The sequence below is a fragment of the Strix aluco genome, chromosome 19 (assembly GCF_031877795.1).
Source record: "Strix aluco isolate bStrAlu1 chromosome 19, bStrAlu1.hap1, whole genome shotgun sequence".
Taxonomy (NCBI): Eukaryota; Metazoa; Chordata; class Aves; order Strigiformes; family Strigidae; genus Strix; species Strix aluco.
In genome coordinates, this window is record NC_133949.1 from 14,563,103 (window position 1) to 14,586,169 (window position 23,067).

At 43.8% G+C, this 23,067-nt stretch overlaps 1 protein-coding gene across 8 annotated transcripts in view; it reads left to right on the plus strand.

Moving 5' to 3' along the window:
* AATF (apoptosis antagonizing transcription factor) overlaps positions 1-23,067 on the plus strand; it is a 59,936-nt gene that overhangs the window by 10,355 nt on the left and 26,514 nt on the right. For all 8 annotated transcript variants that reach the window (XR_012625774.1, XR_012625771.1, XR_012625770.1 and 5 more), the window contains exons 5-8: positions 10,440-10,554; positions 10,905-11,109; positions 11,857-12,021; positions 12,792-12,875. Coding sequence is in view for 2 of the 8 variants with exons in the window: in XM_074845430.1 (XP_074701531.1) it covers positions 10,440-10,554; positions 10,905-11,109; positions 11,857-12,021; positions 12,792-12,875 (569 nt within the window). In the remaining 6 variants the exon portion in view is untranslated. The remainder of the gene's footprint in view (positions 1-10,439; positions 10,555-10,904; positions 11,110-11,856; positions 12,022-12,791; positions 12,876-23,067) is intronic.

The window sequence follows — 23,067 nt, forward strand, 5'->3', positions numbered from 1 at the left end:
CCGTGCTGCAACGCGTGACTCCCTTCGCTCCGAGTGCGCCGCGCTGGGGCCCCAGGACAGTAGGACAGTGTGTTTTGCCTCTTGGGAATAAGTTAAATACAGCTACAGAGACCGGTCCTTTCTTGTACTCTGCCAGCAGTGCTCCTCACAGCCTGCGTGGTGTTTCGCAGGGTGCTGCTTTGTGGCTGCTCTAGGGGTGCAGTTACACCTTGAAATGGGAAATGGCAGTTGCTGCCTGCACGGTGGTTCCCAGTCCTGCCTTTCCTTCTCCAGGCTGAGTTTGGACTGCAGAATATTAGAGCATGTGCACCTTTTACACCCTTCAATCTGTGTTTTAAATGGGGTGCTGTGAAGAGACTTTCTTCAAAAGACAGACGTGGAAAGATGGAACAAGGGAAATGAGTGTGAACTGCATGAAGAGTTTGCAGGAAGCAACTCACTATTCATAATTTTACTGTAACCAGTTTCTTCAACTCAGAGTCAGTTGCTGGATAACTTATATTACACATTGATTAGTTATTCCCTTAAGGTGTTGTATGTCTCAGGTGCAGCTACCCAATGGTTGCTATTTAATTATGTTTTATTGAAAAGCAGAGGTAAAAGGAGCACTTGAAAACTTTGCAGAACTTGCCTGGGACTGCACAAGGCCGAGTGTTTAGTGCCTTCTGGGAAATGAAGATACTTACTTTTCTAAAATGTGCTGTCCAGTCCAAACACTTTGACCCAGAAATGTCTGTTTCTGGGATGGAAATAGGTGCATTTGTAGCAAGTGTGCTGGTAAAGGAGTGTGCTTCCACCTGGAGCTGCGTGGACCTTTATAATAATTGCCTGAGTTGGGCTCTTGGTACGCCAGGCTGGTTAACTGCTCCCGTGACAAATATCTGTGGCTTGTGACTAAACAGCACATTTGTGGACAAGGCCTCTTAAGGATGTGATTAAGAATCCCACTTACATTCATTGCCAGCAGGAGACCTCCAAAGACGCCATGTGTTTTCTGGTTTTACATTCTTGCATATTAAATGTTTCTGTATGAATGCTCCACAATGAATATCTTTATTTTCTTCTGGGTTAGTTCTGTAATATTTCGCTGAAAAGGGACTCAAGACAGAGGGAAAGATTCTGTATAGTATCTACTTAGTGTATGTTCGTTTGTACGTTCTCAGTGTCTTTTATTAGAGGATTTTTTTCTGAGTTCTGTCACTCTAATTCCTGAGCTTTAAAAAAAAAAAAAAATTAAAAAATTACATTCTATGCAACATCCAGGTAAGCCACATCAAAGAAGCGGATTAAGCTTTGACTAACTTTGGATAAGATCAAGTCCGCTTTAGGTACCAGAGAACCTGTTCCACTTCCTGGGAGCGAGAATGTGTCCGGCAAGGCGTCCTCCTCTGGGGTTGTGCCCATGCTCCAACTCACCCTCTGCCTTGCCCCTCCGCTCACCTGGTTGTCATTTTACTCACCTGGTTAGAGAAAAGCTGTCAGATGAAATGTGCTTTATTGACGCCGGCTGGGGATTTTTCAGAGAAGCCTGCAGGAATCAGCTGCAAATAATTCACTCATAATTTTGTTACCATCTCTAATTCGTGGATCGCTTTTAAAACTAAAATGTGTCCATATGTCCATCTGGAGATGATAACGCATTAATACAGAGCAGGGTAGGTGTCACAGGGGAGTGGGGGAGGAACTGAGGCACAGGCAGATTACACAGTTTCCAGAGGCATAGAGCAGTTACAGGATTAATTGGTGCTAGGCAAGATCATGGACTTAAATATATTCTTGCTTTGAAGATTTTACTGGGAGCCTGCGCAAATGTGTGACAGCAGAACTGGGTTTCAAGCCTGAGTGTAAATTATTGTGATCAGATCTAGCCCACTTAAAACTGGTAGTTCATTTTAATTGAATTGTATTAGTCTAGACACTTTATGAATACAAAAAACATTGTGCTTGTCAATTCACGCAGAGTTGAATTTGATTTAAATGGATGTGGATGCAGGTGTCCCCAAATTCCACCTTTCCTCTCTGATCTAATGAAGAATCTATTCAACTCTTTTTGGGACTGAGCCAAAGCCTGTTGACATTAATGAAGACTTTTCTCACAACTAAAACAAATGAATGAATCAGACCCTTTTTTGTAAATTTTGTTGTAATGATCCTATGATGTGGAGAGCTTTTGGTACGATCTGGGGTCAGGAAGGATGATAAGCTCCCAGGCTCATGGGTGGCCATTCTGCGTATGTGCCAGCGAGTGAGAGGGAAGAGATGTGAAGTGAGAAGCTCTCAGACAAAGGCACAGGTCTCTGTTTTGGAGGTCTGTTGTTGTTTGTGTGCGCGTTTAGTTGGGTACTGGGGGTGTGATGGGGTGTGATGTTCTGTGCATGTGCAGAATTTGGGCTGTGCGAGGTACCAGGAAAGTATTTTGTGGCTTGTCGTTACTGTCTGTCAATAGTTCAGAAATTCTGTGTGGGAGGTAGTGGAGAAGCACAGGATGTTTGTTTAACATGCAGCTTTGGGCTTTTGTTTTGTTTTTTTTCAGAAAAAAAGCCTCTTGCCCTTCTTCACTGAGTGCCAAGGCTTTTAGCTTGTGGTATTTAGTCTTTTTGAGCAGAATTTTTGTCTGCTTCTCTTGTATAGATGTGGTAAAATTTAAATGCTTGCATTTTATAGGTTATCTCCATAGCCATATGTGTTGGATGCTATTGGCGTTTGAGGGTTATTTTAAAGCTGTCTTAAATTCTAGTGCAAGAAAAGCTAGGAGAGTCTGTAGCTGTTGACCTCATGCACCCGAACTCCGGACTGTGGGGTTATGCCACACTTTAAACATGTCAAATAGGTTTGCCTACACTTAAGTTTTCCAAGATAATTAATAGCTAATTAAATTGAGTTTAGCTAAATACTTGTGCATGTTAGTCTGTATACTCCACAAACAAGATGTGGGGAAACAAAGGCTTGCAAAGCATCTGGACAGGCATGTGCAAATGTCAGCTAACTCGGATTAATTGGCAATTGGTTACCTTGAGATGGAAACTCAGTGCTTGTCATGATAAATGTAATTAATGGCCTGGTATTATATGGGGAGGTCAGTCTAGATGGGCTAATGTTCCCTTCTGGCCTTAATATCTAGATAACTATGAAATTTCACATTTCCTCTTCCTTTCTCATTCTTGCATATGTACTTGGGGATTCCTGCTTGGCAGAGATGGGAATGCATGCTGTCAGCTTCTTTACATTTACAGTAATGTAAAACATCAGTTTTTATAAATCTCATTTTTACAAGCCCCGTCCCCTCCCTGGTTTGGGCTGATATCAAAAGATGACGGTTGAGGCAAATCAGTAGAGCATGAACTTCATGGAAGTGTTTCTCTCTCTCTCTCTCCCTTCTCAGCTTTCCCCCTCCCCCAGTCCCCACTAATAAAATCCTTGAATACCAAGCCTTTTATTCTGTTGTTGCATCTAGTTATTTTCTTTACTTTTAGCAAACTCATCTGTGTCTGATCCTGTTGTCCTTACTGTCAAATGCAGTAATATTAGAGTGAAAGGGCTAAATTGAGTCCTTTCTGTAACTCTTCGGGAGTCAGCTGAACTGCTTGTGTGAAAGGGGTTTGCAGCATTGGCTCCTTTGTGCTGAGGGAATACAATTTTCCCCTCTGCAAAGGCTTTTGCATCATTTGCATTCCAATGGAACCAGCAAATTGGGCCTTTGGTATGGAGCAGACCTTTTTATTGCAATCAGCAGAAAAGTCGACCTTTTTCTTACTATCATTTGATAAAATTCCACAAACTCAGTGTTTTGGGAAGCAAGGAGGGAATGTTACTCCCATAATTTCCTAAAATAACCTGTTTTGTGCTAGGATTCAGCTGAAGTCTGTGAGAAACGTAGACATAACTACACCACCTCTAAAAAAATGAGCTCACTCTCCTCTGGCAAAGGGCTTGCAGCTAGCCTATAATTTCGTCTACGCTGGCTCTTGTAGCTTCTGTCTTACACTTATTTTATTTCTGTACCATCTTGGTTTTGGGGCACCAGGACATACAGGGGTGCAAATCTGAAGATAGCAAAAGTCCTGCCTGCACCATATTGTTCCTCCTGCAGTTAGTTACGCAGCGGGAATTACAGAAAAGCTGTTGTCCAAAGCCCCATGTTTAAGATGCGATACCTGGAGGAATTCCCTCCGCCTTTTCCTGGCTGGTAACGTTGCTTTGCTGTTGGGAATATAGAGCAAGCTCCAAAAGTAATACTGACAGACTTCAGAATTATGATACACTGGAGCTCTGGCGTAATTCTTTGTTGAAGAAGTTAGAGGCCTAAAATGTTAAGGCTTATTGTTATTCTGAGTTGATAATCTCTGCCTTGCTTTAATAATTTTTCCTCATGCCTGGATAGCCTGCGAGTTGCACAATAATCACTCACACAGCTTTGTAATCAATGCCCAAAGTAATAGGATTCCGCTGGCCAACGGCAATTAATAAATTTGTGTCTTTTTTAAAACACTAGCAAGTCGGGCCTGAAATACGACTGACTGGCTTTCCTCATTTGCATATTTATTGCAGTGGAAAAATTCTTGCCGAATGATTGATGTTGAGCCTGCCTCTTGAATTCCAAACAGCACATTATTATGAAATGAAAAATGCCGGCCATACAGTTGATTAAAGTTGAAGACAGTGGAATCGGTGTTTTTTAAGATTGTGGGAGAATTAAAGGCATATTTTAATAGATGTTGACAAGAAGTGAACTAACAAAAGCAAAGCAAAGGATTTGCTTGAAAAGATTTAATCAAACGTGTTTCTTGGGGGATTAATTGCTGGGGATGACTAGTGCAAGTGGCTGGCTTGTGGATTTGAATGAGAAGTATTGTTCTCAGGCCAGCATATTGAGTGCCATTTTGACCTGTGGTTTAACTCCTGTCCCACAGTCGTTTGAAAGGAGTGAAAATTTCCCCTCTTCATCTGAATGTTAGGATAAATGCGTGTACCTGATAAAGATACTTTTCATTATGTACAGCTATTAAAATTAAAGAGGTTTGATTCCTCTCCCTCTTTTTGTTTGCATAATGTGACCAGTGCTCTGGGCACTGCGTCTGTTCCTGGCAGCGGTGACACGGTAACTCCCCACCGTGACCGGGGGAACTCTCCCAATATTTGGCAGCTCAGCTTTTGCTCTGTGTACCCTGGTTCAACCACAAGCGTTGTTCCAGCTTTTCTGTGTGAGCACTTGATCCAGCCTGTGGAGATACATGGAAAATTAAAAGCTTGCATGCCGATGATATTCCTGCGATGCCAGATCCTCCGCTTTAATTGAGGGGAAAAAGCAGTTAATTTCCAGCTTTGGCGTGGGCTCTGAATTTCAGCAGTGTCCCGTGCGTGCGGCGTTTCATGCTGGAATGATGGTCCTGGTTGTGTCTGCGTGTGGTGTGTACCCCGGAGCAGGCGGGCACCCTTCTGTAGGGGAGCGCTGCCGCAGCAGTGCCCCTTCGCACCCTGTAAGGTGCCACGAGCATATCACGATGGAGTGAAAATCCTGGGAGTTTTGCCCCAATTTTTAGGATTCCATCCCTGCTGGGTGGATGCGCCAGGGTCAGGCGGGGAGGAGCTTGCCTGGTGGAGCAGTTTTGGGAATCCCACTGGTTGGCTCTCTGTGAGTACCTTTGAAAGCCTGGCCTTGAGGCACCGGCTTTTTTCCATCGACTTAAAGCGTCTCTGCGTGAGGCCGCTCCCTGCTGCTCCACACCAGCTGCTGCTCTCCGCAGCTGCTTGGGAAGATGAAATGAGACCCCATTTTTAGAGGTCACGAAAAAGAGCGCAGCTATTTTTCTGCGCGGGAAGCTGCCTTGCTGTAGACAGGCTGAACTTACGGCGATGGGCGAGCATGGGAGCCGTCGTGGCGGCACGTCCCCAGCACGACGGTGCTTGGGTTTGAGCGGTGGTGGAGGCACCGCTGTCCTCTGCGTGCGGAGGGGGCTGGTGGGGGGAGCCCCCTGGGGGGGTTGTTGCCCTGCAGCCAGGAGCCACCCCACACAGAGGGGGCTGCCAGCAGCACAGCCAGTTTGTCCATAACCACTGGCATTGACAAAATTGATTTTTGTGGTTTGAGAGCAGTAGGACAGATTTCATCTCTGGTGGGTCTCCTGACACTTTTGATACATGGCAGTGCTCTCCCTGAATGGAGCTAAATACTCCAGGGCTACTTTCTGACTGGGTGAAGGGATGTATAAAATGAGAACGTATGAGGGAGTATTAACAGAAAGGCACACTTTGATTTACTGAGACTGGCTCCCAGCTTTCTTGTTGGATTGATATGCTGTCTGCTGGATCTGGAACAACTTTTTCACTCCTGTATACAAAATGAAGGGGCTCCCATGGACTCTTAAAAGTGACTCTTACAAGTTAGCATCTCACCACAGACACTCTGAGTCCCATTTAAGCTGGAAGTTATATTCAAACCACGTTTGCTGTGTTCTTGGAGCAGCTGCAGATGGGTCCCACTCAGCATGTTTTTTTCTTTCCCAAAGGGCAGCTTTGAAAAGGTTTGATGGAAGAAGGGGTTGCATGTTGTCCTGGGGTTAGCTGGCCTCTCCTACACACAGAGTATGAGTTGTTTTGGGGATTTCAGTCGCTCATACTGAAATGCTGTAAAGGGATCCAGCTTCTTTTGTTTTTAAGGCAGTACTGAGCCACCTGTCCTCAAAAACACAGGTTGGACATGAAGTCATAACTCCTGGAAAAGGAGATAGTTTTGAGATTTTTCTCACTGCTGATTTACAGCCCAGTGTTAAAGGTGTTAGTTGTGACACTGATGTCGATATAATGGAATATTTACCCCAGCACATTGTAGTGTGGATTATAAGACAGAGGCAGCAAAGCTGCCAGTGTAGAGTGGGAGAGAAAGGGTGTGAGAGGCACAGACTGGGGTTAACCGGGGTGATAGGCTGTGCCTGCAGGTCAGGAGAGTTTTTGCAGTTGCTGACCACTGCCGGTTCGCTGGACTGGGAAGGGGCAGCTGGGGGACCTTTCAGCATCTGTAGTTGGCTGAACACAGTAGGGCAATACCCAGAAGTGATGCTGGTGGCAGAGTTAGTGTAGTAGCTCTGGCAGTAAGCTGTTGACATCAGGATCGTCCCATTGGTGAATGAGTCTCAGCGTTGTTTCAGCCTTGGCTGGTTTGTGGTGCTTGTGAGAACCATTGTGTTGATTCCATACCTTCTTGGCCCCAAAAGCTTTAGCAACTGAAAATCCTCAGGGACTGCCCAGGACCTAATACAGCTCATGGCAGGGGGAGGCCCCTGCTATATGGTCAGGGCTGGCATTGCCTCTGCTCTTAGAGGTATTGCTGCCTTTGTTCTGGGAAGGGAGCAGGAGGTACAGACCTGATGGTTATGGCATCTGAAAGCTGCTAGTTGGTTGCCTTAATGTACTGGCCTGCTTGAAAGCTCCATGTTTGTGACTCTTTTCTGTTTAATTGTCTGTTTCAGACAACGAGCAGCATTAAAAAAAAATGTGCTGGGTGGGGGTAGGAGAGCAGGAGGGCTAGCATCCGGCTTTCTTTCAGAATGACACAGTTTGCATCTGTGAAACAGTTTTGGTCTATGCTGCCTACATTCACAAATGGATTCAGTCTTTTCCCCAAAGCAGCCGGTGTAAAGGCAGATGAGGGCATTAGCAGGAAGAGGAGATGAAGAGCGAGAGGAGACTGGGAAGAAAACAGTCCCTTCTGGAATTAAATGTGAAATAGATAGGGCAGGGCTGGATGGGAAGAGGGCAGGGGAGGGTGACACTTGGCTTCTGAAGTTGAGTTTACAGCACGCTTAGGCACCCAACAGTAACAATGAGAATGCCATCCGATAATGCTATTAAATACACAAGAACTGAAAACATGGAAATTACCCAGCTGTAAGAGGCTCATGATGAAGCCACTGTCTGGAATAATTAGCCCTCCCACCTGGTTAGACGCACGGTCATTGTCTTCTCTGCCCTCTCCATCCCCTTCACTCCAAATAAAACTGCTCCCCATCCCCACTTCTGTTGGGGTCCGTATCTCATAGCCTGGGGGAGCTTGAGCCTGTCTTTATTCCTCGCCTTTTTGCCGTGGCCCTGCTATACCCCAGAAGAGCTGGAGTGCTACTCCAGTTGTAATTGACAGGATCAAAGCTGCCTGGGGTGCATTAGCCCTGCTGCTGGAGGATAGGCAGCGGGTAGAAAATAAACAGTTTCGGAAGCTCTGGGGACATTTAGCTGTGTTGCAGGCAGCAGGAAGGATTTTGCTGCTGTAAGCTGTGCACTCAGGCTAGGGTGGGGGCTCTTTCCCTTTGCAAGCGATGCTTGAGCTACAGACACATACAACAATTGCATTTTTAAGGGCTTTTGTCTATTTGTCTCTTGGAATTGTTTTGATGCTAACACATGACTGTTTTACAAGTATGGCAAACCTAATCCGTTAATAGGTTTATATAGAAGCGTTGTCAGAACGTATCTATAATGAACTGCAGGCTGGGGGAGGATGAGTCCAACAGCTGATCTGCAACAAAAATCTTAAAGCATCTTCTCCTTGACATTCCTGTTACTGAGGTCAGGCCGTAATTTATCTGAAGATGGTGACAACTGAGCAGTATCACAGTGGTAACATGCGGGAGATTGAGACCTCTGAACGTCTGGGCTGATTTCTGCTTGCACTGTCTCTGTCTGTCTGATGAAGATTTGCTGTTCACTCTATCCATGATCTCTGTGTCCTCTGTTAAAAAAAAAAAAAAAAAAGAAGAAGAAAAAAATCGAGTGGTGAAAAGTTCTCTCCATTCCGTTATGCTGACTACAAAGAAAGGAACAGCTTTGGGAGTTAAGCAAAGCGACCCCACTGACTTCACGTCAGCGGAGGAGCCAGCAGAGGAGGTACCAAGCTCTGGGGTGGTCCCACCACCGCAGTGCTCCTCCTGCCCTTCGGACAAATCCAGGTGCTGCGTCCACCGGGGTTACAGCCACCCTGTGAGGGGATGCGTGTTCTGGGTGCGTGGGGAGGGAGGCCACGCCTGCGTGAACGGATCCTGCAAGAAAGTGGATCCTGGGGTGGTATGCTACGTTCCTCCAAGCGGTGCATTTTTTCTCCTTTCTGTGGTGCCTCTTTGTAAAAGTAAAAGGCAATACACCAGTGTCGGGTAAATATAAATTAATCTGTGTAAAGTTCAGTTTAGGTTTTTGGATAGAAGCATGCTAAGTGTTTTACCTGTAAGAGCTGACCCAGTGATTGATGTGTAGCAAGGTACAAAGGGAGAGTTTGTGTAGGCCTAGACAAACACTTGTTTTATATCAGAGTGGTCTGCAGGGAGGCTTGTTGGTTGCCACAAAAGAACTATTTCTAAAGCACAGATGCTGCAACAGTGTGCAGTTAACCCTTCCCGCAGTCAGCTGCAACTGTGCATCCTTGGAAAACATAAAATCATTGGAACAGAGATTGTTTTCTCTGCATCTGCATAGATACAGAAAAATTGTCAGCTATGAAAGCCTATGGATACACAGCATCAGATCTACATTCAGATTTGTGTCTGCAAATACTCTGGAAAGCAACTACTCATCCCTGTAAAACTAGACCTTCACACCATGTATTGATCATTTTGTACACCTCTCCATCCCAATCTTTTCTTCACTTTCTCTCTTTCTAAGGATCTCTAGGCCTGCAGTTCTGCTTTTCTGATCAGAATCTTCTCATTAAACTTGCCAGGTCATTGTTTAAGTTTCCCCCATAGATCAGATCTTGCTACATTTAATTTTACTTACAATCTAATTTCTTATACCTCCTGCGTGGTGAGCACAGCGGTAGTCACAGCCCTGCGGGAGTTTGGTTTCTCTTCTCGCCTTCCTTCCTTCTGCTCCCTGTAACGTGCATTATGTGCAAGAGAGAAAAGTCAGAGGTCAAGTTTAGACGGGATGTACGTACACACATTTTCCCTTGTGTTACTTCATATTACTTCATATCACTTCATATTATTCAACTGAAGCTGGCCTCTGCTGCAGAACTTAACACAGGAGAGAAATGAGTGAGTCAGCAAAAAGGTTGTTGTCGTATATGAGTGTCATCAGACACTTCTGCACACAGTACTTCTTCAATATGTTAATCCTTTAGGCTCTGCAGTCTGCGTATTTGTCGATAAAACATTAGATCAGTGTACTCCTGATGTGCAGCCAGGCAGATGTTTAGAAGGCAGTCCTGCCTCCTTTCCTCCTTTGTAGGAAAGAAGTGTTCTTTCCCAGAGTGGTGGTATTTGACATTAACAGCTATAAATCAGTTTGAAAATAAAACCACATTTCTAACTGATTAGAGAAAAACAGTTAATGGAACATGCAGTAGCTGTGGTAGAAATTCAGATTCAAGATGAGAAATTAAGCACTGCAAAGCTAAGTCTTCACCAGAAACAAGGATCAGTGGCAAATTGTCACCTGTGTCTCTCGTTCTGCAGGTTGTAAAGCCCTGGAGACATTGCTGAAAGTGTTAGTGGACCTTCAGGATGAGCTGCTTTATCAATACCCAGGCACAAGGCATCTGGTAGATGGAAAGCAATCAAAAACTGAGAGGTAAATACAAAATAAGACAAGACCTTTCTGAATCCTTTGGTCTCCAACGCTCCAACAAACAGGACAATGCACAGCCTTCCTGACCATATTCATTCTCTGCTGTTCTCTCAGTTGCTGCTGTATCTGTGTGACAGACACTGGACAAGTGACCATTTGAATTCCCCTGCCAGTGTGGGAAGTCTGTTTTGTAATTTTTCTGTTAATGGAGGAGGGGCTAAACTGTGGGTCTTTTGCCATAAATATCACCGTGGTGTGGAAAGAGCATGGGTGGCAGTGGAGGAGCCATTAAGAATTCACACACGTTGCCTTAGAGAGGTGTAGGGTGTTTAGTCTGTGTATTTTTGTTCTAGTGATGATGAAATCCCTAGCAGTAGTGATGAAGAGCAAGTGGATAAGGCTCAGGAGAAGAGGAGGAGCCTCCCCAAACGAAAGCTAAAGATGGAGGACTACCCAGAGTTCATAGCCAAGCGGTATGCTGACTTCAGGACCTATCGGAACAACATCTTGCAGAAGTGGCATGACAAGACAAAGCTGGCATCTGGCAAAATGGGAAAGGCAAGTCTTTGTGTCTGTGTGCTGACATGCTCATTGTTTAGCAGAGATTTGTGGAACAAGTGGATTTGAAAGTTTCATCTTGTGGAAGTTCCAAGTTAAGTCAAGAGTTACAGCAGTAAGAATTACACAGGTGCACGCTCTTCCCCAAACTTAAAGGAGTTTGGAAAGAAGCTGAGCCCTCAAATTTCAAAGGCATAGGTTGCTCTCCTTTGTTTTGAGCAGATGGGCAGGAAAAAATTTTTTCAGGGGCAAATGGTTTCCCAAGTTTTGGGAAAAACTCTTTGATAGTGTTGGTGTGCTCCCAACCAGACATCTCATCATAGCTGGTCTCCAGCAGCAAGTAAGCTCTACGAAAATGCCACTATTGGTGATCAACAAGCTGTTCGTGGTTTACAGCAGAACTAGGGGCTTCTGTGGCTCTCCTCCTCCAGGAAGTGTACGCTTTAATACAACGGGTAATCATTTTGTTAGGGTCTCCTAACATCTGTGAGTTAGTATTAATCATTGAGAAGTTCATCTGAACCAGAACAGCAAAGGCATTTTATTAAGCCAGGCGTCAGGTTGCCTCAGGTTGGGAAGGGAGAGAGAAACAAATAAAAAATCCTAGCAGAAATCCCTACAATGAAACCCAAACCCCCTCCTCTTGGAATGCTGTCTGCTTATCCACTGACATGGAAAGATAGAGGAACATTGCTGCCTTGAGGAAAAGCTTTCTGCATTATCTGACACTAGTTAATGTTGTTGCAGGGTTTCGGTGCCTTTGAGCGTTCAATCTTGACTCAGATTGATCATATTATGATGGACAAAGAGAGATTACTACGGCGAACGCAGACCAAGCGATCAGTGTATACAGTGCTGGGAAAGCAGGAACAGGAATCTAATCCGGTCCCTGAATCTTTGCCCGAAAATTCGGTAAGGGTATTTTGTTTATTTAACTCACCCTGTAGTAGCAGTGAAACTTTGCAAAACAATTAATTTGAGCCTTTAGCAGGTAATATTCTTGTTTGTGAGAGATTTATGAAGGAGATACCTGCATGTTGATTCCTGTAATGTAATGACAAAGAAAAAGGTGTAGACATTTCAATTCCAGTTTTATGGTGTTTGCATTATCTCCTGTGCCAGTTCCTGACAGGGGAAAACAAGGTTTGGTCTGTGATTCTGCCCCTCCTGTGATGTAGGAAGTGAAGCTCACTATATCTGCTTTTTGAGGTACCGGCTACAAAACTTTGGTTTTGCTCTGGCGTTTAGAATCTTTAACCCGGAAAGTCACTTCTAAAATCACACTGCATACAACCTACAGAATATGTTAGTAGTAAGTCTGTTATTAATTTAGTATTTAAGAATGAATAAATATTCAATTCAGAGAGATCATGTAGAATTACTGCACTTGCAAGATATATTTTTGCCATTACATTAAAAATATCTGTAGTATTTTGCCAGAAAGACTTTGCACAGTCCTATTTATTTCCCAGTAAAGGTATCATAAATCTATTTTGGCATTGGCAGCGTTTCTGCCTTGCCTTTAAATGTATTCCTAGTCCTTAAAAGCTTGTTATGTTGGGAGCTTTTCTCCATTCCTTCATATCTTCAAGTGTGTTTACAAGCTGCTGCACGTGATGTCATCAGAGTTAGGGAGAGAAATACACATATACGAGCTTTCAGTATTTCCTTTGTGCTTCTAGGAGGTCCTCCCTCAGTCCGATTCCAACAGGCACCTGAAGGACATAGATGAGGAGATATTTGATGATGATGACTTTTATCACCAGGTAGGTGATGGTAAATCTGTGTTGGAATTATGGCTCCAGTTCGTTTTTAATACAGAGCTAATGTGGTTGGTTCTGTGCTCTAAATTTCTCTTACCAGTGAAACTCAGTTACCTGTTTAACATCCAGCATCTCTGTAGATACCTCAGAGGACTTTGCTCTCGACTTTCGATGTAGGGCCATGTGAGCTTAAAGTTGCGTTGTGGATGTCACCTTACTGCCATTGCTGGCACTGCAGCGCTCGAGTGAGTCAGGGCTGCAGGATGTTGTTCTCGCTGGTGATCGTTGCTACACAAGAGAAAAATTGCTAAATTCTCTAAAGGTGACTGTTCTCTGTGGGTAGAGTCCCATTATGAAAAACGATTCTAGCAGATACTCAAAAGCACCTAAGTTACTCTCATCTCAACCTAAATCATCTCATCTACCTACTGAATGAAAAAGCTACAGGGCTTCTCTAGCACTTTTCTTGGAGTTGTGCCAGCTTGGATTTAGGCCAGTTATTCTTTTTGTTTGCAAAATTCTTAGAAGCAAGGAATCTGCACCCAGTGCATGGAGGCTGCAGCTTAGGGAAACCTTGTGTTTGTAATTTATTTAATAAACGACAGTGCCGGCTTTATGAAATACTGAAATTGCCAATTATTGGGGAGTATGATTCACTGTCTTTCCTCAATGCATGAAAAACTAGTTTTTCTCTGATGATCCACAGAGAGCTTTAATTTCAGGAGTAAACAAGTATCATTATATCATTAGAAAGGCATAAATTTCTGATCTGAATAGTTATTAGAGTGGCTAGTAAAGTGTTAGGGCAGTGGAAGAGAGCTGTTGCTGTGTGACTGTCCTCTGATAACTGGTTTAACCAGAAGCATTTGAATACTTCGAAGATTTGGGGTTTCACGTACAAAGCCAGGACTAAAGGTGAATAAAAAAGTGTATTAAATAGGTAATTCTTATCTGTGTTTTACAGATAGGAAGTACAGAGAACTTTAATGCTGCCTGGGTTTTTTTTTCCTTCAAAGAAGATTTTTCAACACACTTCCAACCCTACTGCTGTAGATGTCCAAGAAAATTTTTGCAGTAGACCTCACCTAGTGCAGAATTAGGACAATTTGAATATTTAATGTTTGTAAGAGATCTACTCAAGGCAGCCTGCCTCAGAGCCAGGATTGTATTCCAAGCTAGCTTCTCTCCAGGCTGTGTCTGTATTTTAAGAGCATTTCTGCTAGTATTGCTGTGACTTGAGCAGCATCTCTTGGGCAGGTGGAGATGCCAGGTGGAGATGGGCTTTAAAATGTCGATCGGAGAGTGCCCGTCTTGTTGGCAGCAGTGGTTGAAGAGGCCAAGTCTGTAAGGCAGTAAGATAATACTGAGTTGGAATTTGGGGTCCAAGTGGACCAGAAGCCCAGCTTTGGAGGCCAAGTGGACACAGAACAAATTAAGTTAGTCTGACAAAATTGTGAAGTGGTCAAGGAGAAATAGCTGTGGTTGACAGTTTGTGGACCTGTGCAGAGAAGGTGCTTATTGGCCGTGAAATGTAAAATTTTAAAAAGAAAAATAGCAATAGTTGAATGGCCCATCTTTCCTTCTAATAACTTTAACTTCGATAAATCGTGATTTCAGAAATATGACTAGTCACAGCTTAGCTTTTCCCCTCACTGGTTAATTGGGGTGCTGGGGTTAATCTAAATTAAAACTTAAACTAATAGAGGTCATTGAGGGAAGAGAATCACCTGAGTAAAACAAATGGGTCTGCCAGGCACAACTGTATCTTGGCCATTTCCCAAGAGGGAAGTGGCAGCAAATTGGAGTTGTTTCAGCATTCGGTAGAGGTGAAGGATGGGTGACACCAGTTTAATGTACGGCACCTCCGGAAACGTTCCAGATTGCATTCCTTGCTGTACCAACTGCTGCCTCCCACGCGCAGTGAATAGGAGCAGGACCAGCCAACAACATCTGGCAGCACAGCGAGGAATGGGTGCAACTTTCGAAACCCCATAGACTCTAAATATGGTGCTTAGCCTGGTGGAGGCTTTAATCACTTACCACTCTTTGGCAGCGGGCTACGACAGCTTATCCTAGCCTCGTACATCACGCACAGACATCTGCTGAGCCGCGAGGCAGCTACACATTCATTTTCCTTTCTGGCTTGTTTTTTTTTAATATCCCTTCCTCCCTCCTTCTCTCCCTCCCTCCTTCCCTCCCTCCCTTCCACCCTTCTTCTCTCCTCGCGTCCCCAGCGTGCTTCTTGGGCGAGATGATCTGTAAAGATTATTGCTTCTTTGTGTGCAAGTAATTGTGGGGATGCCAGCCCCTTGCCAGACCCCGCGCAGCACCTGTTCCGCTGACCTGGTTAATGTCTGCTCTTGAGTGGGATTTGGCAGAGATTGGAGCGGAAGCCAATTCACTGATAAGGCTAAAGAAAATGGCTGTATGTTTTCTGTCACCTCCCAATTAAATTGGTTTCATAAAGTGCTTTCCTTTATTTGTCAGGGTGGTAAGCTGAAGCTGAACATTGCATTCAGAAAGGGTAGAGTGCATTACAATAGCGCACTGACAATACGGTGAATGTGTTTTCTTTCAGATGGGTCATAACTATGCAGCGCTTTTGTGTGCGTGTGTGATTGCGTGTGTGGATGTACATATATAAATAAAATGTAGAAAGGGAACTGGCTCTTCAGGAGTAATCGGCAGCAACGTCTCTAGTGGTTGGAGCTGAGGTTGCTCAGAAACTCTGACCTCTGTGCATAATACTTATTGCAAAGCGTAAGTGTACATTTCAACGGGTGCTTTTTTCTTCGTATTTAAATTTAGATCCAGACTTTCTTTAGTATCACTTTCATTTTTCTAAATAACATTTTATAATGATTCGTTTATTTTGATTACTGTTTATGGCTTATTAAAAGTAAGCATCCAGATAAAGGAGGAGATTGGAAACCAACTTCCTGGATGTTTCAGTGAGAAATTAAGCAAGTAAAAATGAACGAGATCTGATGAATGTGCACAAGTTAATAACTGAATAAGTAGCTATACTGTTTCGTTACAGATTATAATACAAAAGTCTTTAATGAATCTGTTTTTCCTGTGGAAAAACAATTTTCTTATCCAGGTCTTGGTATTCAGTGAAATTCACCATGTGGGGCTGGTGGAATTTTACAACAACTCAGGATTTAACTCTGTTGTGTCTGTTCATCCCCCTTTGCCTTTCCTCATATTCTTCACTTGGTTTTATAAGCAGTTACAATTTTTATTGTGGTGGCCCATGTTGAATGGTAATGTAAAGCTGAGCTGAATAATGCAAGTGAAAGATTTTTATTTGGGTTGCACTGGGTGGGAATAGTTAAACTGTTTCGGAAGGATCCTCATTACTGACAGCAGTGAGAGGCTAGGCCCCGTTTCCTTTTCTTTTAAACTCTCCTTCATACATGGTTTTAAGGGAAGAAAAAGGCTTTTGTATTTTTAGAAGTCATATTTACGTAGAATTCATTACAGCTGATATTGCAGCATTAAGACTTAAAATTCCAGCCTGCTACCAGAGAGCTGCTGGTCTGACATGCTACAGTGGAGATTTTATTATTAGGTTGAAATACTCCTCTAGTAAAGAAGAGAGTGGAAATTGGTTTATTTCCGACAGGAATTAGGTTAGTGTTCATATGCTAAGCGTTCCACTGGTAGCAGCTCTTCCCAGAACAAATGTTCATCATTGATGGCAGCAGGTATGCCTAAAGAGAATTAGGAATATACATAATCCCTTTTTTTCTCTGCTGTCCTGCTCCCTCCTCCCCCTAATTTTGGTTACGTTGTGTACCATCACGTTTTATAACAACCCCCAATCATCAGTCTTGTCTGTGATCACCACAACTTCAGAAGCTGAGCAGAGCCAAAGCGGATGGGGAATGTTTAACCAAACACTGAAGTCTTCAGAGAGAGACAGCAGCAGTTTGCCAGGCAGGACTGCCGGTAGGTTGGAGAGGGCTGTCACCCCTCAGCTACTGCGCTGAGTTGAACTGGTACTGCCTGGGATTTACTCCCAAGGTGAGCACTCTTGAATAGGCTTGCTCTCTTCCCTATCTACACCCTAATTACTTAGGAAAGGAGTTGATCTTATAGAAGATTTTGTTTAATGGTAGGACATGTAACTTGTTGTCCCTTGTGGAGTGGCACTGCCCACTCTTGCACACTTGGTGTGACAGATGTGCATTTTACAAGGGAGCAAGAAATCGCACTAACTTCCTTTTCCCTCGTTTAGAGTTCAGAATGCCTGCTTTAATCTGAGTAACTGCAAAATAAACTTGCAAGTCTGAATCTCTTGTTACGACACTTCTAGATCAATTTGTTTCTCTTCCAAGTTGTACCTGTGTCTAAATCACACTGTATGGCTTTTTAGAAAACTTTACCTGATGGGGTAAATTTCTCCTCGTGTCCCAAACAAGAGTCAGCCTAAAGTAGTTTCCTGGGCACATACTGTGGTTTCTTCTCCCAGGTATTTGATAATGCCATAAACAAGTAATTACTAATCCAGTGAACTATTAAAAGTCGATAATGGTGAAGAATAGAGAGAAGACTGGCTTTCTGACAAGCTGGTTTACCTTAATTAAACTGGTGAGTGATTAATATGGACAGCTGATCTTGTGGCTTTAATTAGATGCATTTAGAGTTTTGTGTGAATAAGAGATGTCTCGAACCATCCCACAGGTTAATGGCAATACAATACTCTTATCACAGGCATGTATCTTTCAAATGGCTGGGTAGATGGTTAATAACACGTTTTAAAGCTTGATTTGAAACTTCTCTTAATGGGTTATTAGAAAATACGCAAGTCAATGCCTATTTTATACAAAACTGAATTTTAATAAAATGTTTTTTAAAAAGAGACTGTCCAGCAATTTCGTCTTGCAGTTTAGGTTTTTACATTCTAAACAGATTGCAGAAAATTAAATTTTTAAAAAAGTTTCAAGGGCATTTAAAAATGTTTGAGCTGCAGTCTGAATTTTCTCTGGTGTTCCTAGAAATCCTAATGGCGTTACGCTACTACTGTGTGGGAGCTTGAAAGAGGACAAGAAACAGGTTGTTTCTATGTCTGGGCTGAATGCAGTGTAAAACGAGTGCTGAGTCCTGGACTAGAAGCAACCTTGTCATAATTTATGCTGTTTTAAATAATTGTATGGTGTATAAATATGAAAAAGAAGGAAAAATTCATGTGATTTACCATGTCTCTCTAAAGACTGAAAGAGAAAAAAGTTAAATTAGAAAGTATTGAAATTACATTGATAGAGTGCAGCTTTGTCAACTTTCTGTTCCAGAGTGACTTTGTATTTTCACCAAGACAGAGGAAAAGCATTTGGTGTTTGTAGTCTTACTTCTTTACTTGGGCTTGACAAGTTGTACTTAGCTTCTCTCTGTTTCCTACAGTGATTTTGTTAAAAAATAACTGCTTTTTAAACTGTTAAAAGATAACATTTTTTCAATGTGATGTGTCATGTTGCGGCTCTGTGAGGCAGGATGAAGGTAGTTTGTCTGAGCTTTTGAAAGGATTCTGTGTTAAAAGGTAGCAGAGTGCCATTAGTAGACCTTCACACCATGGTAATTGTTTACTCTCTCTAGTGAGAAATGCACAGGTGGCTAGAGAAGTCCACATACACAATTTGCAATTATTTCAGAGTTCCTCACTAGTAAACTGAGTATTTTTTTAGCCAAGGAGTGATGGAGTGTTCTAGGAAAGGTCATGCCTGAAGTCTGGGTTTCTCACTTTTTTTCGCATTGTTTCAGAATCCACGGATAGTCAAATCTTTCTGTTGCTTTCAGCAAATGACTAAGATGGCAGAAGCAGTGCGAGGTTCTGCTTTTCCATTGTTCTGCACAGTTGTAAAATGAACATTATTGGCCCCTTGTTTGATATTATCGGCGCGGGGAGCTGACTAGGGCTGGTTTGCCTTCCCCGTACAGCAGCCAGCACAGTGGCTGGGCTGAGACTGCGTCTCACCTCTTCACGTACCCGACTCCTGAATTCAAAGGCAGCAGTGTCGCTTGCAAGACAGCGTAGATGGCTTTGATGCACTGTAACAGAAATGACCCGTGCCTTTACTGGCATGTCTGAATATTTTAATAACATTGGAGAAAAAGTGTGTCTCTTGTGCCAATATTTCTAAGGTTTGTAAACTCAACTGTTTCCTGTTACTATAGATCAACGAGGTATTAATTTGAATTGATCTGTGAGGTCTAAGAAAAGTGAGCCTTTTGTCGCAAGGCTTGTTTCAGCTATGCTTAGCTCTTTGTCTGAACTGGAAATTCTTGGGGGTCTGCAAATCAGAAAGGTCAGCAACTGTAGTATTAGAAATGCTGATAGATAGTGCATGAAAATGAGACCTAACCTCTGAAATGAAAATTGACCTCTAACATGAGGAATGAATCCCTGTTACCCCTGAATAACACCCTGATGGCATTTCTAAATCCCTCTAATTTTGTACAATGTACTTTGTGTGCGTCTCTTTAACTAGTGTAGAGAGGGAGTCCTTTTAAGGTGAATTCTTTAGAAAGCACACATCACTGACTCCAGTGTAAATTTTAACAATGGCTTTGGTGTCAGCAAAGGTAGGTGACTCCTAACCGCTTTGGAAGCTCTTGCCTTCGGACACGTTCTACGGCAACGCTGCCGTGCTCTTTGCTAGTGCCTGCAGATGTGAAGCTCTCTCCTGCTGAGGATGCAGGAGGCAGAGTCAGTTCCCTTCTGCTCCCGGCCCTCCACGAACACGGCTTGTGGGCCTTGGCCAACCACACGACTTCGGGTGCTTTTCTTTGCTGGTGTGGTGGGTAGCCCCTGGTTTTGACTAGAGTCTGACTGGGTTGGTTTTAATAGCAAAGCTTCGTTCGGAAACACGGGCACAGGAGCACTTGTGGCAAGCATTGCCGCTTTGTTCCAAAGGCAAATAAACCTGATGTTAGCAACTTTCTTCTGTTTACTGTTGCCTGTTGTCCACTTTGCACATAGTTTGTCCTCCTGGTTCCAGCTTCTGGCAGGAGCAGCCTGGAGTCGGTAGTTGAGCCGCAGAGTGCTTGCACAAGGTTGCCGGTCACTGCGGGTAGGCAGTTGTGTTTGTTTACGTGGGAGCCTGAGCTTAGGTTTTTGAAGTTCAGGGAAAATGTGAAGAGGTGAAGGAGGGAAAGCAAAAAAGGATATGTTTCAAATCAAAGCCTTTTGATGCTGGAATTGCCTAACTCAAACTCTGTCTTCACACATCAGGGCTTAATGCTGATAGTGATTTACTTACACTTCCTAGTTAATAATTAGACATTGGGAGACACCATATATCACTCCTAATGGAATATATGGGGTCTGATGAGAGTTTTCTGTTTTGACTAATAAATTTTAACTAGAATCACCAAGCTTAATGAAATATTACAGCTTCGGAAGTGTTTTAAGTCTTGTGCTGTGAAAACAGTGTTGCTTTATTCAGTAAATGAATTTATCATTCATTCTGTATCCTGAGCCCTAGCTGGCTCTGGAGCATGGGCTGAATGCAAGACTCTGAACTAGAAAGCGGAAAAACTAATCAAATCCTTAAAGACCAAAGGCAGCGAGGCAGGTCTAGACTGACTTTTTCAGTGGTAGCCTCTGGCTACATCCACTTTCATTTTAGTAACCATTGTTAGCATGATTTATAACTTTAGCTTTAAGACGTACACTATTTAGATGTAATAAGATGCTTCGCAGCTTTTATTTCTATTTCCTAATTTCCCTCTCCTCCCTGCTCTTTTTTTACTTCCCCCTTGTCTTTGTCCCCCTCTCTTCTCCCCGGGAGTGTCCCCAGTCCTGCAGTTGACGCTGCATTGAAAGAACATTTCACTGTCAGCCCCAAGGTCAACAAAACCGCCTCTGCCTCAACTAATGGCTGATCGGCTGGTGGCCTAGTTAGTGCTGAGGAGATGACTGTGTGCAGGGTTTAGTCTCCTACTGCTGCTCAAGGCTTTTCCCTGCTAATTCAGTACACAGAGGAGAGGATATGCCCCCCAGCAAATAATGGGATCCCTGCTGTCACCCTGCTAAATGCACACAGTTCAACTCCTTGCCCTTCACAGCCGTCACGGGAAGCGCTGCCTTGCCAAGAGGAGAGTGATCCTGACCAACAATATCCCGCCCACTTCCCAGGTACAGCGTTAGCAACCTGCCCCAAAAATCTTGTTCTAGCCAGCATGGACCTACTTGTGAGACCTCGGCGGCACTCTTTAGTCTGCTGGTCTGGGGATTTGGTGGTCCACCAGGAAGAACAAGTCCTGCTGAAAATGTCTTGCAGCTTAGTTCTCTGAGAGCGTAGGATGTCTGTACATTACTGCCTTCTGGTGCCTTAGCCACTGCCATTACTACTCAGCAGTTTTTTCTGTGCATCGTGCCAAGGAAGCAAGATGAGAAGAGACAGTAAACACACCTTATTGCTGGTATAGGAAGAAACCACTAAAACCTTGCTGCACCATTTCTCGCTGCTGTTAAAACCCTCCCTCCCACCTTGCTTTTGACAGAATATTGACTAGAAACCAAGATCCCATTTCTGCTTAGCCTTAAGGGCAGCTGTTTACAGAGTGGCGGTGTTACATAGGTTTACTGTGTCGTATGTCTGTGTAACACTGGATTTGGATCTTGTATTTAGCTGCCAGAAGTGACTGTGATGAAGTGGGAGAGATAAACTGATAGATTGTGTGCCAGAAAGATGTTGGGAATCAATCAGATAAACAGGGCAGAGAAGTAGCTTGCTGTTTTCTAGTGATAATAAACCAGTGGCCTCTCCTCCTGGAATTTTTAAATGTAATTGCTGCAGTAATAATCTCCAAAAATAAGAAAATAGAAAAAAACCGTCATGGCAGGTTTTTAATTAAGCTTGAATTGCTCTTTTTATTGTAATATGATGTATGCCTTAAAGGAGAGGAGAGATGTGGACAGGTATAAACGTTATCTCCGTTGCTTGAGTGTCTCTTATTTGAAAATAAAAAAGGGTCATAAAATAACACCCATCTACCTTTATGGCATTTTTCTATTGTGGGGTGCATGCCTTTTCCCTCCCTCACTCCAGTAGTGTGCTTAAGTGATCAGAAACCGTGAGGGTCAGCGAGTTCCTCAGGTAGCACTGTGCCCGGGACAGCTTTTGGGGTGAGCTGCGCTCAGTGGGGCAGCGCCGGTGCCTGCGCAGCCATCTGAGGGCACGCTGCTCCAGGCACAGGGGTAGTCAAGAGCTAAGCTGAGCTCAGAAACGCTGTCGTCTCACTTGAGCTGGTATTTCCTGGCTGCGGGGAGATGTGGAGCTTCTTTCTTGTCCTCTTGCCTTGTCTGGGCATGCTGTCTCGGGCCAGGGGGAAAACTACAGGCAGGACCATGGCTGCTCCCCAGGCCCTGCTTTCTGTGACTGTTACTGTACCTCGATTGACCATTGCAGTCCAGCTCTCCTACAAAACTACAGGGTGGAGGAAAAGCATCTTTCATCCTTCCCTCTCTGGCACCTTTGTGGAATTGCCTGGACTCTCTGGTTTCCAGGTGGGTCTCTTTTGGGTGCTTTCTGAGCTGTGGCAGTAACTTGATTAGTCAGGGAAATGTTGGCATCTAGAAAGCGGTCTGTTCCCCTCAATTTTGGAGGGTTTATTTCTGTTCTTTGTGTTAATGTGTTGGCTAATACCCAAGGCACAGCACGTACAATTTACAGTGAGTGGTGATAAACATATAGCATTGGTCAAGTATCCAAAAAGGCCATTCACAATATTCTTTGGCTGCAGGAAGCAAAAAGGACAAAACCCAACCCTCAGGACATGAAAAGAAATAGAGCAGCCTGCTTGAGCATTCCTGCTCTTGCTATAAACATTATTTTGCTGTGCTGTTCCTCAGAGCGAGCATTACTGCCCAGCAATGCTTGACTTCTGTTTGGTGAAGTGTTTCAGTTCCCCGCTGCCCTCCCCACTCGGAAGTGTGGGGCGAGACCTGTGGGGCAGAGGTCTTACTTCAGATCTGTCCATGTTGTGTCTCTTGCCCATGGGAGTTGTGTACACAACAGCCTGGGAGTGTTCAGGCCTTTTTTATCCTTCCAAAATCCCGAGGAATGGTACCAGTCTCTGAAATAGAAGCTGAGTTCTTCATTCTGCCCCTCTGGCTGAGAAATGACCATCTCGTGTCAGGCTCAGCTGCTCACATTCCCCCAGGCTTGTCACCTCTTTACCCTCTCTG